This window comes from Callithrix jacchus, chromosome 8 (genome assembly GCF_049354715.1).
Source record: "Callithrix jacchus isolate 240 chromosome 8, calJac240_pri, whole genome shotgun sequence".
Classification (NCBI taxonomy): Eukaryota; Metazoa; Chordata; class Mammalia; order Primates; family Cebidae; genus Callithrix; species Callithrix jacchus.
Window position 1 is genome coordinate 56,113,821 of NC_133509.1, and position 20,063 is coordinate 56,133,883.

General features: G+C 38.7%; 2 protein-coding genes across 2 annotated transcripts; one reads left to right on the plus strand and one right to left on the minus strand.

Annotated features, from left to right (window-relative positions):
• The first annotated feature begins 3,490 nt into the window (after positions 1-3,490).
• Positions 3,491-6,860, plus strand: OR4E2 (olfactory receptor family 4 subfamily E member 2). Its single transcript, XM_009005724.5, has 2 exons — positions 3,491-3,821; positions 5,295-6,860. Exon 2 carries the CDS (start codon positions 5,303-5,305, stop codon positions 6,227-6,229), a length of 927 nt encoding a protein of 308 aa, XP_009003972.3. The 5' UTR covers positions 3,491-3,821; positions 5,295-5,302; the 3' UTR covers positions 6,230-6,860.
• A 5,739-nt stretch (positions 6,861-12,599) lies between these two features.
• OR4E1 (olfactory receptor family 4 subfamily E member 1) lies at positions 12,600-15,779 on the minus strand. The gene has a single exon (XM_017976984.4). It carries the CDS (start codon positions 15,777-15,779, stop codon positions 14,832-14,834), a length of 948 nt encoding a protein of 315 aa, XP_017832473.3. The 3' UTR covers positions 12,600-14,831.
• Positions 15,780-20,063: the final 4,284 nt, after the last annotated feature.

Genomic DNA, 20,063 nt, shown 5'->3' on the forward strand with positions numbered 1-20,063 from the left:
GCATTTATTGCTATATATTTTCCTCTAGACAGTGATTTAAATGTGTTCTAGAGATTCTGGTATGTTGTGTCTTCGTTCTCATTGGTTTCAAAGACATCTTTATTTCTGCCTTCATTTCATTGTTTATCCAGTCAACATTCAAGAGCCAGTTGTTCAGTTTCCATGAAGCTGTGCGGTTCTGGGTTAGTTTCTGAATTCTGAGTTTTAACTTGATTGCACCATGGTCTGAGAGACTGTTTGTTATGATTTCTGTTCTTTTGCATTTGCTGGAGTGATTTACTTCCAATCATGTGGTCAATTTTAGAGTAGGTGTGATGTGGCGCTGAGAAGAATGTATATTTTGTGGATTTGGGGTGGAGAGTTCTGTAAATGTCTATTATTGTGTGGGAGTCTAAGTCTCTTTGTAAGTCATTAAGAACTTGCCTTATGTATCTGGCTGCTCCTGTATTGGGTGCGTATATATTTAGGATCATTAGTTCTTTTTGTTGCACTGATCCTTTTACCATTATGTAATGTCCTTCTTTGTCTCTTCTGATCTTTGTTGGTTTAAAGTCTATTTTATCAGAGATGGGAGTTGCAACTCCTGCTTTTTTTTGCTCCGCATTTGCTTGGTAAATCTTCCTCCATCACTTTATTTTGAGCCTTTGTGTATCCTTGCATGTGAGATGGGTTTCTTGGATACAGCACATCGATGGGTTTTGGCTTTTTATCCAATTTGCCATTCTGTGTCTTTTGATTGGGGCATTTAGCCCATTTACATTTAGGGTTAATATTGCTATGTGTGAATTTGATCCTGCCATTTTGATGCTAGCTGGCTGTTTTGCCCATTAGCTGATGCAGATTCTTCATTTTGTTGATGCTCTTTACTATTTGGTATGTTTTTGGAGTGGCTGGTACCAGTTGTTCCTTTCTATGTTTAGTTCTTCTTTCAGGAGCTCTTGTAAAGCAAGCCTGGTGGTGATGAAATCTCTGAGTACTTGCTTTTTCACAAAGAATTTTATTTTTTCTTCATGTATGAAACTTAGTTTTTCTGGATATGAAATTCTGAGTTGAAAGTTCTTTTCTTTAAGGATGTTGAATGTTGGCCCCTACTCTCTTCTGGCTTGTAGGGTTTCTGCTGAGAGATCTGCTGTGAGTCTGATGGGCTTCCCTTTGTGGGTAACCCGACCTTTCTCTCTGGCTGCCCTTAGCATTTTCTCCTTCATTTCAACCCTGGTGAATCTGACGATTATGTGCCTTGGGGTTGCTTTTCTTGTGGAATATCTTTGTGGTGTTCTCTGTATTTCCTGGTCTTGAATATTGGCCTGGCTTGCAAGGTTGGGGAAGTTCTCCTGGATAATATCCTGAAGAGTATTTCCCAGCTTGGATTCATTCTCTCCATCACATTCAGGTACACCTATCAAACGTAGATTAGGTCTTTTCACATAGTCCCATATTTCTTGGAGACTTTGTTCATTCCTTTTTACCTGTTTTTCTCTAATCTTGCCTTTTCATTTCATTTCATTGAGTTGATCTTTGACCTCTGATATTCTTTCTTCTGCTTGGTCAATTTGGCTGTTGAAACCTGTGTATGCTTCACGAAGTTCTTGTGTTGTGTTTTTCAGCTCCATCAATTCACTTATATTCCTCTCTAAGTTGTTTATTCTTGTTAGCATTTTGTCAAATCTTTTTTCAAGGTTCTTAGTTTCTTTTTTTTTTTTTTTTGAGATGGAGTTTTGCTGTTGTTACCCAGACTGGAGTGCAATGGCATGATCTCGGCTCACCGCAACCTCCACCTTCTGGGTTCAGGCAATTCTCCTGCTTCACCCTCCTGAGTAGCTGGGATTATAGGCATGCACCACCATGCCCAGCTAATTTTTGTATTTTTAGTAGAGACGGGGTTTCAGCTCGTTGACCAGGATTGTCTCGATCTCTTGACATTGCGATCCACCCGCCTCGGCCTCCCAGAGTGCTGGGATTATAGGCGTGAGTCACTGTGCCCGGCCGGTTCTTAGTTTCTTTGCATTGGGTTAGAACATGTTCTTTTAGCTCACAGAAGTTTCTTATTACCCATCTTCTGAAGATTGATTCTGTCAATTCATCACACACATTCTCCATCCAGCCTTGTTCCCTTGCTGGGGAGGAGTTGTGATCCCTTGTAGGAGATGCATTCTGGTTTCAAGTGTTTTCATCCTTTTTGCACTGGTTTCTTCGCATCTTTGTTGATTTATCCACCTGTTGTCTTTGTAGTTGTTGACTTTCAGATTGGGTCTCTGAGTGGATGTCCAGTTTGTTGATGATGAAGTTATTCCTTTCTGTTTCTTAGTTTTCCTTCTAACAGTCTGGCCCCTCTGCTGTAGGACTACTGAGGTCCACTACAGACACTGCTTGCCTGGGGATCACCTGCAGCGGCTGCAGAACAATAAGGGTTGCTGCCAGTTTCTTCTTCTGTGATCTTTGTCCCAGAAGGATATCTGCGAGATGTCAGTCTGAGCTCTCCTTTATGAGGTGACTCTTTGGATATACAGGGGTTAGGGAGCTGCTTGAGGAGACAGTCTGTCCTTTATAGGAGCTCAAGTGCTGAATTATGAGCTCCGTTATTCATTCAGAGCTGCTGGGCAGGTACATTTAAGTCTGCTGCAGCTGAACTCATAAACCCCCCCACCCTGCCTTTTTTTTTTTCCCAGGTGCTCTGTCCTAGGGAGTTAGGGCTTTATTTATGAGTTTCTGCTGTGGGCTCCACCCAGCTGCCGTGTGAACTTCCCTGCAGTCCTGTTTATACGGTTGTAGTTAGGACTGCCTCGGCAATGGCAGCCCACCTCTATAATGGCGGACTCTCTCTGTAATGGTGGGCTGCCTCGGCAAGGGCAGGCTTTCTCAGCAATGACAAACTACCTCAGTAGTGGTGGACTGCTTTGGTAATGGTGGACGCTCCTCCCCCACAGAGCTGGATTGTCCTGGGTTCAGCTGTGCTTGCTGTGAAACTCTCAATCCAGAGCATTGCTGATTGCTGTTCTTTTGTGGAGTTGGGACCAGCTGAGCCTGATCACCTGGTTCCTTGCCTCAGAGCCCTTTTTTTTTTTTTTTTTTTTTTTAAGTTGAATGGTTGACTCTCTCCAGGTGTTCCAGTTGCCTGTTGAAAGGTCGCCGGGATCTGTGTGATTTTCCGTGTGGCCACCCACTGCACCAGCTGAAACAGCGGTGCTGAGATTTGTGGTGCTTTTTTGCCTGGGAATCTCCTGGCCTGGCTCCCTGTTTCAGTCCCCTTTTTAATCAGATGAATGGGTGACTCTGCCTTCCTGGAGCTCCAATTGCCAGCTAAAATGGTGCCTGGACCCATGTATTTTTTATGGAGAACCACCATGCCTGGGCGCCAGCAACATAGCCGCACTGGCCAAAAAGCCATGCAGGCGAAAACAGCAGCACTGGTGACCCATGGGGCTCCTCCACCTGGGAATCTCCTGGTCTGTGGGCAATAAAAATCTGTCTGGAAATGCAGCATCCAGTCACCCTCTGCACTTTCGCTGGGAGCTGCAATCCTGAGCTGCTCCTAATTGGCAGTCTTGGATCTCCTCAGAAGTAAGTTTTTAAAGTATTTTCTTAGCTCCACTGTGATGGAAAACTTGAGTTCTTTTTCAGGCTGCCTAAGAAGTTTGGTTCAGTTTAAGTAAAAAATTTTTTGTATACCCGTTATGTTCAGGGCACCTGCTAAGTCCTGCAAAGGATAAGTCCTGTGTGGTTATTACTCTTAAAAATTTTTAATTTAATGGAGAGCAAAAATTAAATCTTATTTTACTTTATTTTACAGTCAAGGACCATGAAAGAAGCCTGAAAGGGAATAGGTAAGCTTTGATTGGATCAGGAAAGTTTTCTTAAAGGTAGCACTCTTTGAAATAGTCAAAGATGAAATGAAAAATAAATAATATTGTTTTCTTCAACTTTTAAGTTCATGGTTATGTGTGCAGGATGTGCAGTTTTGTTTTATAGGTAAATGTATGGCATGGTGGTTTACTGCACAGATCCTCAGGTATTAAGCCCAGAACTCCACAGGTGTAGAGTGTGTCCATATGTTCTCATTATTCATTTCTTTATAAGTGGGAACAGGTGGTGTTTGCTTTTCTGTTCCTGCATTAGTTTGCTGAGGATAATGGTTTCTAAGTCCATCCATGTCCCTGCAAAGACATGATCTTGTTCCTTTTTATGACTGCATAATATTCTATGGTGTTATGTACCACATTTTCTTTAATTGATGGACATTTAGGTTGATTTCATAACTTTGCTATTGTAAACAGTGCTGCAATGAACATACATGTGCATGTATCATTATAAATGAATGATTTATATTCCTTTGAGTATATTCCTGGTAATGGGATTAATGGGTCAAATGGTATTTTTGGTTCTAAATCTTTGAGAAATTGCCACACTGTCTTTCACAATGGTTGAACTAATTTACAGTCCCACCAACAGTGTAAAAGCGTCCCTTTTTTCTCACAGCCTTACCAGCACCTGTTCTGTTGTGTTTTGACTTTTTCATAATAGCCAATGGTACCTCGTTGTAGTTTTGATTTGCATTTCTCTAATAATCAGTGATGTTGAGCTTTTTTTTCATGTTTGTTGGCTGCATGAATGTCTTCTTTTGAGAAGTGTCTGTTCTTTGCCCACTTTTTAATGGGGTTGTTTGTATTTTAATAGTCAGCAACGAGGTGAGGAGAGTACACTTGAATAGAGTGTATGTTTTCTGAGCAGAGGGAAAAGAATAAGTAAAGACAAAGATTTTGGAAAGTAAGTAAGCAGAGGTAGGATACGTGGAGGACAGTGACTTGCTTGGCTGGAGAGAAGAATTAATAGGGATCATAAGAGGACACTTACATTAAAAAAAAAGAAAATGGGGAGCAGACTGTTGCAGGCTTTAAATGTATATTTAATTTGATAGGAAGGGTCAAATTATTTAGTTGGGATTTGTATTGGAATATTAGCTTAATGGTATCAGTGCATCAGTTTGAAGTGAAAAGAGCCAAATAACTAATGGATAAAGGTTTTGGGCAATTTATTTATTCTTGTAAAGACTCACTGATGTCATCTGCAAGGCGGAAACAATTGATTCCTGTGCCATGGTGTGGTTGTGTTTAAATAGAAGTGCCTGGCATGGCTTCTGGTAAGTGGTGGATATATTGTAACAACTATTGTTAAATTGATTTTGTAAGCTATGTGCTCTGATGATAGATCAGCACTTCAGATAGGAATACAAGTCATTTCAATTAGTTCTATTCCTATAACAATAAAACCAAATTAGCTTTCATTTTTCTTCCCCCAAGCTCATTGAATGGACACTCTAAACCAAACAAGAGTGACTGAATTTGTCTTCTTGGGACTCACTGATAACTGGGTGCTGGAGATACTGCTTTTCATGGCATTCTCAGCCATTTATGTGCTAACACTTGTGGGGAACATTCTCATCATCATTGCCACAGTCTTTACTCCACGTCTCCATACCCCCATGTATTTCTTCCTGAGCAATCTGTCCTTTATTGACATCTGTCACTCATCTGTCACTGTGCCTAAGATGCTGGAAGGTTTGCTTTTGGAAAGAAAGACCATTTCCTTTGACAATTGCATCACACAGCTCTTCTTCCTCCATCTCTTTGCCTGTGCTGAGATCTTTCTGCTGATCATTATGGCGTATGATCGTTATGTAGCTATCTGTACTCCACTCCACTACTCCAATGTGATGAATATGAGAGTTTGTGTACAGCTTGTCTTTGCTCTCTGGTTGGGGGGTACTGTTCACTCTCTAGGGCAGACCTTCTTGACTATTCGTCTACCTTACTGTGGCCCCAACATTATTGATAGCTACTTTTGTGATGTGCCTCTTGTCATCAAGCTGGCCTGCACAGATACATACCTCACAGGAATACTGATTGCGTCCAACAGTGGAACCATCTCCCTCACCTGTTTCTTGGCCGTGGTCATCTCCTATATAGTCATCCTGGTTTCTCTTCGAAAATACTCAGCTGAAGGGCGCCAGAAAGCCCTGTCTACCTGCTCAGCCCATTTCATGGTGGTTGCCCTCTTCTTTGGGCCATGCATCTTCATCTATACTCGGCCAGACACCAGCTTCGCCATTGACAAGGTGGTGTCTGTCTTCTACACAGTCGTCACGCCTTTGCTGAATCCTTTCATTTACACCTTGAGGAATGAGGAGGTAAAAAGTGCCATGAAGCAGCTCAGGCAGAGACAAGTTTTTTCATGAAATCATATACATGATGGGCATTGAGATTGCAAACATAAATGCAGCCACATCCTTAACAAAAGAGCAAAAGTAAAGAGTCAAAATCAACTTCTATAACTTGGTAAATCAGGTAAAATGGCATGGAGCAGGTCAGATTTCTGCTTTGAAGATAAGAACTTATTAACTGTTATTTAAATAAAACAAAAAATCATAGTGGATGATGTAAGGAAAAATAAAAAGACACCGGTAAAAGAATACAATTTGGGGAACTCAGTTCAGTCTCAGTTTCAGGAGCAGGTAGAGTGAGAAGCGACTCTCTTGATTTATACTGTTTTGTGGGCTATTGCCTCTGGGAAGCTATACATCACTCCTGTGATTTATACATTATAGTGGTTTCAACCTTGCTTTCCAATATATTTTCAAGTGTATAAATAAACCTTTACTTATTTATATCGAATTAAACTTTTATTGCGTTCGAATGTAATTCTCTCATGTCTAGATCTATTTTGTACTTTTTTTGAGACAGAAATTTTTTTGTACTATTCCTGCAACTTCCTGTAAGTCTGAAATCATTGTCAAAATAAAAAGTTAAAACAAAATAAAGCTATACACCCACCAGAATGGTAAAAATTAAAAAGTTAGAAAATGCCAATTTTTGTTTGTTTGTTTTTGAGACAAGTATCACTCTGTTGCCCAGGCTGGAGTGCAGTGGCGCGATCTCAACTTATTGCAATCTCCATCTCCTTTTAAGCAATTCTCCTGCCTCAGCCTCCTGAATAGCTGGGACTATAGACACATGCTACCATGCCTGGCTAATTTTCGTATTTTGAGCAGAGAAGGGGTTTCCCCACGTTGGTCAGACTGGTCTCAAACTCCTGACCTCAAGCCGCCTGCCCCTCTCAGCCTCCCAAAAGTGCTGGGGTTACAGGTGTGAGCCACTGTGCCTGGCCTATTTTGTACTTCTTGTAATACTTTATTTTGATGAAATCAAGACAAAGATATATAAATTCATATAAAAATACACCTTCTTAAGGCAAAGTTACCTTACATAGAGTGTACTCATTTTAATTGTACAGTTTGATAAGTGTTGACAAAGGTATACATATACTCATGGAACACATATACTCATGGAACCACTTCTCCAATCAAGATAAAAACATTTTCACCACCCCAAAAAGTTTTCCTTGGTTCCCTCCCAGCTAATCTCTGTTTTTCCACCCAAGCATCCAAAAATCTGATTTTTGTCACTATAGGTAAGATTTATTGTTCCTAGAGTTTCATATAAACTGAATGACATAGCATGTACTTTTCTGTGTCTGGCTACTTTTTGCTCTATGTGCTGTTTTTGAGATTAATCCATGTTTTTGTGAGTATCAGTAGTTTGTTCCTTTTTATTGTTGAGCAATATTTCATTGCATTGGCACAACAGAATTTGTTTATTCTTTCATGTATTGATGAATATTTGGGTGTTTCCAGTTCTTGATGGCCATCAATAAATTAGCTATAAATGTATATATACAGGTTATTTTGGGCACACTTTCACTTTTCTTGAGTAAATACCTATGTAGAATTGGATCACATGGTAAATGTATGTTTGACTTTGCAAAAAACTGCAAGACAGTTTTTCAAATGGGTTGTATGAGTTCATATTCTCATCAGAAGTATGAGAGTTTCACATCCAACAATTGGTATTATCAGTCTTTAATCTGAGGCATTCTAGTGAGTATATGGTTTTAATTTTCATTTCCCTAATGACTGATAATGTCGAACATCTTTTTTGCTTATTATATCTTCATATATCTTGTCTTGTGATGTGTCTGTCCAACTATTTTGTTAATTAATTAATTTATTTGGTTTGTTGTCACTGCATTATATATTTTGCATACAAACCCTTTGCTGGATATGTCTTACTAATATTTTCACTTCATATCTTCCATTTCATTTTCTTAAAGGTATATTTTGAAGAGCAGAAATTTTAAATTTTGATTAAACTAAATTTTAAATTTTTATGGTTGATGCTTTTTGTGTCCTAAGAAATCTTTGTCTGTCCCAAAGTCTCAAAGATTTTCTCATGTTTTCTATAGAAATTTTATAGTTTTAAGTTTAAATTCTAGATCTATAATCCATTTTGAGTTTACTTTTTACATATGGTGTGAGATAAAGGTTAAGATTTATTTATCTATTTTTTAAATCTATCTAGTTGATCCAGGACCATTGATATGATTCTTTCCCCATTAATTTTTTTTTTTTGAGACAGAGTCTTGCTCTGTCATCAGGCGCCAGGCTGGAGTGCAGTGGCGTAATCTCGGCTCACTACAATCTCCACCTCCTGGGTTCAAGCAATTTTCCTGCCTCAGCTTCCTGAGTAGCTGGGATTACAGGCACCAACAACTACACCTGGCTAATTTTTGTATTTTCAGTAGAGACAAGGTTTCACCATATTGGCCAGGCTGGGCTTGAACTCCTGACCTTAGGTGATCCACCGGTGTTGGCCTCCAAAAGCGCTGGGATTACAGGTGTGAGCCACTGTACTTGGCCATGTATCTTAGTTTATTTGTAGCTATTGTGAGTAAATGGGGTTACTTTTTTGATTTCTTTTTCAGATTATTCACTGTTGGCACATAGAAATTCTAGTGATTTTTGTAGGTTCAATTTTTTATCCTGCCATTTTAATGAATTTGTTTACTAGTTCTAACAGGTTTTTTTGCAGAGCCTTTAGGTTTTTCCAAATATAAGATTATATCATCTGCAAAAAAGGATAATTTAACTTCCATTCCAATTTGGATGTCCTTTATTTCTTCCTCTTGTCTGATGGCTCTAGCTTAGACTTCTAGTACTATGTTGAATAACAGTGATGCATTTTTAAAACACAAGTTTCCATAGAGTAGGTCTGGATTGAGGCCTGAGATTTTGCATTTCTGACAGGATTCCAGAAGATGATGTTCATGCTGCTGGTCCAAAGATCACAGTTGGAGTACAAGTTTCTAGGAAATAATCATCCAGCTTCTCCCTATCATCCCATACCTGAAGCTTGTACATAATGCTTTTGAGGTTTCTAGATGGTTTTTACTATTAGTAAGGTCAATGAAATAACTGGGAGTAAAAATACACTATTCCCTGACATTTTATAAAAACGTGATTTGTGTCATATCAAAACTTAAGAAAAATAGTAGTGTTAAATAAAATAGAAATCAGAATTTATGGGAATTGGATTGGTGATTATCAGAGGCTAGGAAGGGTAGGAGGAGGAGGGATGAAGAGAGGTTGATTAATGGATGTAAATATATAGTTTGATAGAAGAAATAACACCTTGTGTTTGATAGATCAGTAGATTATAGTTTACAGTAATCGACTGTACATTTCAAAATCACTGGAAGAAGATAATTCAGATGTTTCTAGCATAAAGGGAAGACCAATATTCCAGGTGATTAATGTCTCAATTACACTGATTTGATTTTTACAAATTATATGATTGTATTAAATTACCACACGCACCCCCAAAATATGTACAGCTACTTATGTATCAATAACAACAACAAAAATTTAAAATATATGAGAGTGACTACAATTTTCTAAAATAAAAGTTATTGAACACCAAAAAAAAAAAAAGAATTGGAGCAATACATGTATCAATAAATAGTGATGAGCTAGTTATTGCAATTAAAAACTAAACTTAGATGCAGATGGTGTGGTAGGCAGAGTAATGGTCCTGGGAAAATGTCTATATCCTAATCTCCAGTACTTGTCAATATGTTAGGTTGCACAGCAAAGAGGAATTAAGGTTGCAGATGGAATTAAGTTTGCTAATCAGCTGACTTTGAGATAGAGCTAGTAGCCTGGATTATCCAGGTGGATCCAATGTGATCACAAGGACTCTTAAAGAAAGAGAGGAAAGCAGAAAAAGAGAATCAGAGGAAGATGTGGTCACAGAAGAAGCCAGAGAGATTCAACGTTGCAGGCTTTGAAGATGAAGAAAGTGGGCCACTAGAAGCTGGAAAAAGAAAGGAAATGGATCCTCCCCTACAACCTTCAGAAGAAATGCCGCCCTGCTGCTGACACCTTGATTTTAGCCCGGTGAGATTCACGTTGAACTTCTAACATTCAGAAATGTAAGAGCAGATTTATGTTGTTTTAAGCGGCTACATTTGTGGGTAATTTTTTACAGTAGTAATTGAGACTTAATACAGATTTGTTTACATGCAATTTTTTTTTGAAATAAAGCCCAGTTGAAAAAATTGCCTCTGAAAAAAACTACAAAGCTATGCCGAGAAAACTTGAGGAGATGGAGATGTATACATTTTCCTGCATAGGAATAAAATTAGCCTTCTTAATTGATTTGTATATTTAGTGTACTTATCATAACAATCCCACAAGATTATTTTCTACACACACACACACACACACACACACACACACACACACACATTTTGAGATGGAGTCTCATACTGTCGTCCGGGCTGGAGTACAGTGGCGTGATCTTCGCTCACTGCAACCATGCCTCCCAGGTTCAGGTGATTCTCCTTGCCTCAGCCTCCCAAGTAGCTGGGATTATAGGCACCTGCCACCACACCTGGCTAATTTTTTTTTTTTTTTTTAAGTAGACACGGGGTTTCACTACGTTGGGTAGGCTGGTCTTGAACTCCTGACCTCATGATCCACCTGCCTCTGCCTCCCAAAGTGCTAGGATTACAGGCATGAACCACCATGCCCGGCCAAATTACCAATAGTATTCCAAAATTTAGTTTGAAAAAATAAGCAGATGAAAATAGTTAAGAGGAGTACCTAAACTTATGTAATTTCATAGCTGTTGATTTCCTGAGTTAACTAATATCACTCATTGGGCTGAAGTATATTGGTTTATTGTGGAATGTCCATATGAAGAGGGATCCATGACAAATTTCTCAGGTAATGATGATGATATTCTGTGGCTGACATGAGTAGGATTACCTGTAAATGAAGATCTTATAGATGATCAGAGAGCTACCATACAATATCAACTTTAATAGAGCTAATGGAATGAAGTGAAATATGGTTAGTAATAAAAATGTTAAGTATAAATAGCTTTCTTTGCTTATTCTGAAAATAATTTAGAATTGGTTGGGGTCTTTGTCACTATTTTTCCGGATGATCTGTCAGCTTATAGAAATAATGCTTGAGTATTCTGGAGGACTGGAGAGCAGACAACATGGCCAGCCACACACAACAGACATACACAGAACAGAGTGAGTGATCCACTAACTCTAACTAAAGGGTAATACATGATTACTTTTTAGCAATCAAGGACAAAGCATCAGAAGCAGTCCATTAATTAAACTGGGAGGTGTTCATGAAAATATCTAAATATCATTACTTCAAGTTGACAAACAAGGGTAGAATATTGTCAGCCCCCTGCAGTTCTCATATAAAACTTGAGTCATAATAGGTATTTTATATATCTATGATGAATTAAGTCCAGATATTACTACTATGTACATATTAAAAACTTGGAAAAATGTTCTAATTATGCCCCTAGTTTCTGGACCTTTATGTGCATGGGTATTCATACTCAGTATCTTTTTTTTTTTTTGAGACGGAGTTTCGCTCTTGTTGCCCAGGCTGGAGTGCAGTAGCGCAATCTTGGCTCACCACAACCTCTGCCTCCCGGGTTCAAGTGATTCTCCTGTCTCAGCCTCCCAAGTAGCTGGGATTACAGGCATGTGCCACCACACTTGGCTAATTTTTTGTATTTTTAGTAGAGATGGGGTTTCTTCACGTTGGTCAGACTGGTCTTGAACTCCTGACCTCAGGTGTTCTACCTGCCTTAGCCTCCCAAAGTGCTGAGATTACAGGTGTGAGTGTCTGTTATGCAGAAATAAATCCCCACTGTCTTATTTGTTTATTTATATTATGGCACTATTCATCACTTTACTGTGTAGAACATGGTTGTAACATGAAGAATTCAGTTGTTGAATACAAAGTTGCTGAACAAGTTCGTATATTAATAAATAAAGGGCCGGGCGTGGTTGCACAAGCCTGTAATCCCAGCACTGTGGGAGGCCGAGGCAGGTGGATCACGAGGTCAACAGATCGAGACCATCGTGGTCAACATGGTGAAACCCTATCTCTAATAAAAATACAGAAAATTAACTGGGCATGGTGGCGCGTGAGCGTAATCCCAGCTACTTGGGAGGCTGAGGCAGGAGAATTGCCTGAACCCAGGAGGCGGAGGTTGCGGTGAGCCGAGATCACGCCATTGCACTCCAGCCTGGGTAACGAGAGCGAAACTCCGTCTCAAAAAACATAAATAAATAAATAAATAAATAAATAAATAAAGATTATTCTCTCCTTGCTAAAGTAAACCACAGAGCCAAGAGTCAAGATCTTTTATTTTCATTCTTTAAGACTCTTTAGTGAGTAATTAAATATATTTTTATCTTGTCTCTCACTCTGAAAACATTTTTTTCTGTAAAATGGAGTCTAAATGTTTTATTTTTACCTTCTCAGAGAGTTGTAAAGATTAGTGTGATTGAAAATGGGTAGTGTCAGAAATTTTGCTACTATGAAAAAAGTACGCAAACATCACATCATTGTTCTGTTATAGTTTTACCAGCTACAATCTTAACGACTACCTTGAAGCATTGTCTTGTTGACAGACAATATGACAATTTTGCACGTTTTCCTTTGTATGACTGACTCCTGCATAAGTCGTTCTATTTGGGCTCATTGGAAAGATATTTATATATTTCTCTTTATTGTCTGCCATTGCCAATAATAAAAGGGCATTTATTTTATGTAAATTTTGTAATTCTTAAATTCAGCTCAATTATTTCACCAACATGTTCAAATAAATATCATTTTATACCCTCCAGGGAGTTATCTTTGTGGAATAAACTACTCTATTAATTATTAGATTTGTCTGTTGGAAGTTAACTTATGATACCCAGAAAGCCCTACAGAATACCTTTATAATAATGCCTCTCTATAACTGAAATGGCTTGTATCACTTGAATATCCTTCTGAACACATTTTCTGGCAAATAAAAATTTTCCTCCTAAAAATCATGATAAAGGTCTTTTGGCTCACAAACTTATTGATCATATATTCACTAGTGCCTAGGAAATCCAAGCTGCATTTAAGTATGCCTTTCTCAGTGATGAAGTCAGAATGAACTGATGATCCTTAGTGTGCCATGCTCTTTTGTATGCATGAATATGAGATACCATTATCTGGGATATCCTCTTCATATTCCAGTTCACTCACCGCATTCCATTCTGGGACACTTTGTGCCACCATAATGAGATTTAAGATATTGGTTTATAGACCATGGTTTACCCAACTTGGTGTTTTCTATCAAGTTGTTTTCTAAGTATTTATTACTAAATACTTAATAGTCATCCTTTATTGCTCTAAGAACAATATTGGATGCTATTGCTTAGTTGAGTGAATTCTCTACATATTAACTAAAATAATTTTATTGAGACATAAATTATTTAATGCCACACCTGTGCTTAAATTATTCTGGTGGCTTCTTATTGTATTGGAAAAGACTCCAAACTTCTTGAGAGAACATGGAAAGATTCTTTTTAGCTCTCTGATATCACTCTGTTGCCGTTCTCTGCCTTATAGTCTAAGCTGTAATCACACTGATCATTTACTTCCTTGAACAAGCCAAGGTCTTTCCCAGCATAGATCTTTGCACTGGCCATTTTTCCTGCCTAGAATGTTCATCACCTTTCTTTTCTCATGGTTGGCTCCTTTTCATCGTTCTCATCTTAGCTGAAATATAACTTCCTCAGAGAGGCCATCTTTGACCACTAAAGCAAGTCTCTTCCTTTCTCTCCAATAGCACCCTGCTGTTTTACAGCATTTATCAAAATCTATAGTTAAAATTTATTTGTTCATATTTTTGTTTTCTATTTTCACTAGATCTTAAATTCCATGAAAGCAGGACTGTGTGTATGTCTTTTTTATGGGTATAAACCTAGTATCTGGTACATAATAGGTGCTCAGTAAATATTTGTCAAATGAATGAATAGTAAGATATCCCCATTTCATTGCTCTGATGGCAGATTTTGCCTGGATACTTGAGAGTGTCAATAACTTCACCTGTTCAGTCTTCCTTCTCTGTCACCAAAGTTTGTGGAAACTCACTTCATCTGCTTCACTAGTGTTTGCTTAGCTGTTTTGATAAGCACCTGAGTGAATGATGTAGGCAAGGGCTGCTCAGAAATCTGAAGGTTTGTTTAGACCTTGGTTATCACTCCAACAGAAAAGCAGAAAGACACAGCATGATGTAGTGAAAACAGCTTGACACACTTGGGTTTACACGCTGCCATCATTGTTGTCTAGCTGAGTGACTTTGGGCATGTTATTTGCTCTCTTCAAGCTTTAATTTCTTCATGTGCAAACAAGCACAATAAGACCTACCTTTCAAAGTTGTGAGAAGTAAGTAACTGCAAAGTGACTAGAACAGTTTCCAGCACAGAGAAGATATTAATAACCATAGTGATTACTGTGACTGTCAGATATTAGACCAAGGGTAATTTTATAAGTCACATAGTCTGATAAATATGGTATATAGCTTATTCTTTGTAAGGCATTTCTTTGATTTGCAGCACCAACCATCCTAAGGATGTAAACATTTTCATTTTTCTTCTTTTTTCTCCTTTCTACCCACTAAGTTGTTCAAGGCATTCTTCATTTCTTCATTCCTAAGGGTATAGATAATGGGGTTCAGTAGGGGGGTGACTACAGTGAAAAACACAGATACCACCTTGTCCTCTGGGAGGCTGGTGGATGGACGGGAATAGATGAAGATGCAGTGTCCCAGGAATAGTGTAACTACGGTGAGGTGGGCTGCACAGGTGGACAGGGGCTTCCGCCTGCCCTTGGAGATCCGCTGCCTCAGACTCACCAGGATGACTGTATAGGACACCACCAGGACCACAAAACAGACCATGGAGATCAGTCCACTGTTGGAGACAATGAGGATCTCAATTATGTGAGTGTCAGTGCAGGCCAGCTTGATCACCTGAGGTACATCACAGAAGAAGTTGTCAATCTCATTGGGACCACAGTAAGGCAGCCTGATGGTGAGGGAGGTGAGGGCTATGGAATGGATGGTTCCTCCAGTCCAGAGGGCCACAGTCAGCAGCACGCATACCTTCCAGTTCATCACTATCATGTACTGCAGGGGCTTACAAATAGCCACATACCGATCATAGGCCATGACAGTGAGGAGGAAGATCTCTGTGCAGGCAAAGAGGTGCAGGAAGAACATCTGGGTCACACAGGCATCAAAAGAGATGAGCTTTTCCTCTGACCAGGTGTCTGTCAGCATCTTTGGGACAGTGACAGTGGAGTGGCAGACATCAATAAAAGACAGGTTGCTGAGGAAGAAATACATGGGGGTATGGAGCCGGTGGTCATAGATAATAGTTATGACAATGAGAATGTTCCCAATCAGGGTCAAGACATAGAAAATGAGAAACATGGAAAACACAGCTATCTGTGCCTTCTGATTTACAGATAAACCTCTAAGCTGAAAATACGTCACTAAAGAAGTTTGATTGAGTAAGACAACCTCTTCCATTCTGTTTGTTAGACAACCTGTAAAGAATTAGAAAAATAATTCAATGTAACATTTAATATCTGTATCAATCATTTGGTCGTTTAATTTCTTGTGTATTTATGTCTTTTCTCTCTAGAATTTATGGTAAAATACCTTGATTTCTTTCTTTTTTTTTTTTGAGACGGAGTTTCACTCTTGTTGCCCAGGTTGAAGTGCATTGGTGTGATCTCGGCTCACTGCAACCTCCGCCTCCTGGGTTCAAGGGATTCTCCTATCTCAGCCTCCTGAGTAGCTGGGATTACAGGCATGTGCCACTGTGCCTGGATAATTTTGTATTTTTAGTAGAGAACAGGTTTCTCCATTTTGGTCAGGATGGTCTCAAACTCCCAACCTCAGGTGATCTGGCCACCTTGGCCTCCCAAAGTGCTGGGATTATAGGTGTGAGCCACCGTGCCCAGCCATCTTACATTTCTTTTGAAAATCCTCATTAACATCTTATATCATGATACACTCATGGTAGGTGCTTAAGATACACTTTTGGAATAATAGAGAATTTTCATTCATTAAGAGATATAAAACAATCTTGCAGAGAGAGAGAGAGAGAGAGAGAGAGAGAGAGAGAGAGAGAGAGAGAGAGAGAGAGAGAAAACATGTTATTTCTCCCTGATATCAATGCTTAGATTTAGGTTATGGATTTTTTTCAGGATGAGAAGTTAAGATTCTCTTTAACCTAAATACATAATTTGTTTGAGGCTACACAAATCTGGCCCCTGAACATAGTTTTTTTTTTTTTTTTTTTTAATCGTCCTGTAGACTGCACTTTTCATTAACCCAAACTACTTGCTCTATTGTTGGCTTTACCATGGGACTCTGAGACTGTAATTTCCACAATATAACTTTTAGAGGGCAGAAGCTTTGCATCAAGCTCCTGGACAATTGGCATGTGGCTGTGATATTCTTGAACAATTATTTAGAGAAGGCAGGATAAAAACCCTGGAAACCTTGGAAAATGTGGAAGTTCACCTCTCCTCCACCTCTCAGCTGATGACAGACTTATTCTTAAACTGGAGATCAAGATCCAAGCCTATACCATCTTGATTAGATTACTCTGGCTCTTTTCAAAGTCCCATTCTGTTGTCTGACTTACCGCCCCACAAGTGAAACGAAAATAGTTGTTTTATTTTCTTTTAAATTAGCCTATGACTTAAGCACCACTGTTTTTTTAAAATAACAAGTATATGTCATGGGATTTTAGCTCTTAAAGGGACTTGAGAGTTGACGTATTTTTTTTTTCATTTTACAAATAGAGAAAATGAGGCACAGTGAGGCAAATCAACTGGTTCAAGCTTACATGGAACTGGAGTCACAACTAGGTCTAGAGCTCAGGTCTCCCGACTCTTGGTCCAGGCTTTCTCTGCTCTACCACCACTCTTATCTGAATTTTTGTGGTGGTTGGTAGAATCAGGGAGTGAAGCAGAATATGTCTTAGTGGACTCTCTTCCTCTCTTTGATGTCCTGAGCCAGATTGTGGGCCAGATTGTGGGGAGGACTATGAGGTGCCTCTCTTTTCTAGCTTTCCTCCTTCATGCTGCTGCCCTGACTGAAGCACACAATCTTCCAAAGGTTGCCCACTGAAGGAAGCTGTGTCTCTTGGTTGCTTGGTCCCCATGATCCTTGTTATTTCCTTCCCATCACCAGTGAGTACCCGTGATTTATATCATCCCTCAAGATCAGGCTCCCTGGCAGACTAATTAATCAACACCACACTGCTTGTGAAAATAGGCTAGAGAAGGCTCTTCATCTGCTCCTAGCTCTCTCTTTCTCCTCAGATATCTCCTATACCTTATCATGCTGGCCTTCTGAGATAACAGCCTTTTCTGTTGTCCAAGTCAGAGGAATGACTAATAGTAGTGTCAAATCAAGGAACTGGAAAAGCAGTTCTGTGGTAAAGCAGATATATTTGGGGCAGAGAAGTCTTTCAGTTAACACTTAAAAATTAAACTCACTGTGTCCACTGTTGGATTAATATTTACAGCAGCATCTAAATGTAGCTATAGATTAATTTACTGCTTAGAAAATTTTTCTTAGCAGTTTTTTTTTATTTAAAGCTTTTGCTCCAAGAAGTGATTTTAAGTGTTACTGATTTACACCTGTTTTCATGGTTGCAAAATTCAAAGTTGAAGAACTGGCCAAGAATGGGGCTAGGATTTTATTCAGTATGGAAATTTTACCTGCACAGACTGAAAAGGGTGTGCAGATCAATAACTAGGTTTGAAATGAAGACGTCTATTCTCTTCCCATAGAATACGAATATGCATTTTAAACTAAACTTTTCCATCATTACCATTTTTTTTCTATTTCTGTGGAGCCACAGGAAAAAATGCTTTGAAAAATGGGGCTGTGTTCAACTGCAGTAGAAAGATTATGGTGCCCAAGAAGAAAACCTAATGTTTACTGCATGCATTTAAGGGAAATGGGGAAAGATGATTAAGAAGAAAAATAAAATCCAAATCCAACTAAAATATCTGTGAAAGTCATCTGGGTTGTTTCTGATGCTTTTAGTACCTCCAGAAGTAACAGAAGTGTCAGTCCTGTACTTTCAATATCAAGAGTTTTATCTTCCAGTAGAAATAACAACTTATTTGAAGTTGGACAAGTCAGATAACCCCATTTACCTTGCTTTTTCCATAAGGTGAGAGCCCCTGAAGTTCCTTCCTTAGGTCTTGTTCACAATTTTGGTGATAAGTCACAATAGACGTATTTGGTAATATTTTCCGGTAAAAGGTACTATTACTGGCGGTCTATAAAAATCACACCATTGTACCTATATTATTATCATATCTTTCAGTATTTCAAAGTATGAAACTCTGCAGCAAGATTTTCTAGGATTGGTTTCTAGTTAACAGAAGATGTAGTATAGAAATAATTTTTTTTCACTTTTCCAGATTGTAGTTGTGAGTAGAGTGGATTAAAAGCCGCAATCAAGCCTGGGCAACATGGCAAAACCCCATCTCTGCAAAAAATACAAAAAATTAGCTGGGCATGTTGGCTTACACTTGTGGTTCCAGCTGCTCAGGAGGCTGACGCAGGAGGATTTCTTGAATCCAGGATGTCAAGGCTGCAGTGAGCCACGATTTTGCCACTGTACTCCATCCTGAGTAACAGAATAACCCTGTCCTAAAAAGAAAAAAAACTAAAGAAGCCACAATCACAATCAGCCACTTTTGCGGCTCTGCACGTTTATTAAGACACTCCTAACACAAAACTTGACCTAATTATTCAGAAAACCAGTGTGGCTGAAGCATCCTATTTCCTTTGCAGCACACTGTTTAGGTGCAAGTTTTGTATTGTTAGTTTCAGGTAGATTATTCTACCTTCAAGTACTAAAGAAAAATCTGTAGAGAAAGAAGCAGCTGCCACTGGCAGCTGTAGTGTTGCTGTTGTTCTACCTGTGTTATATAGGCTTTATGTTCTTGGGGACTTCTAAGCAATGACATTAGCTTGCCCTACTCACTAATTAGGAAAAGCGAATTCTGTGGGAAATGAAGTTACAGACTTTGCAATCATCACCGAGATAATTTAATGAGAAAGCAGTACTTAAATATCTAAATCTTTAGGATGTATTTATATATGATTAAATTAACTACAATTTAGTGATTGCCTACTATGTGCTAAGTATTAGGTGATGGGCTTTCATGTTTTCTTATTTGATTCATATAAAAATACAGAGATGAGAGAAGGGTAATGAAGTTGAGAGTTTAGTCAGCTCTATGACAGAGAGATTAAGTGCTTTGACTCTAGAAGAGATTGGGTGCAAATTCCAATGTCCTAGATATATTAATTGGAGAAAGTTACTTAGCTTTTCTGGTCCTCTGTTTTTCCATCCATAAAGCATGAATAATAATAGTAAAACTTTTTAGAACTCTTGAAATCTTTGTAAAGCATGTAGCTCTTAGCATGCTACCTATATGAATATAATTATATTAAATGCAAATCAAGGGGAAAAAAAGCAGCTTACCACCAACTACCAGCCAACATTTTTGGCTTCAGTTTTTCATTATTTTAGATAACAGTAAAAATTTAGAACCTCTTGTTCCAATTCTCCTTTTCTTTCTCTCTTTAGATACATGAGCTTGGTGGTTTAAATTGATGAAAGAAGACTCCAAAGGAGAGGTAGAAAGATTATACTTTCAGCTTGAATTTTAAGATTGAATAGTTTTGTGGGATGGTTAGAATATCTTAAATAAAGGATATGGAGCATAAAATAAGGCTTATAGCCAACTCTCCAAGGGACAGTGTGTAGAA

Coding starts and splice junctions, on each gene's coding strand:
- OR4E2 (XM_009005724.5), top strand. CDS start 5,303: ATGGACACTCTAAACCAAACAAGAGTGACTGAATTTGTCTTCTTGGGA.
- OR4E1 (XM_017976984.4), bottom strand. CDS start 15,779: ATGGAAGAGGTTGTCTTACTCAATCAAACTTCTTTAGTGACGTATTTT.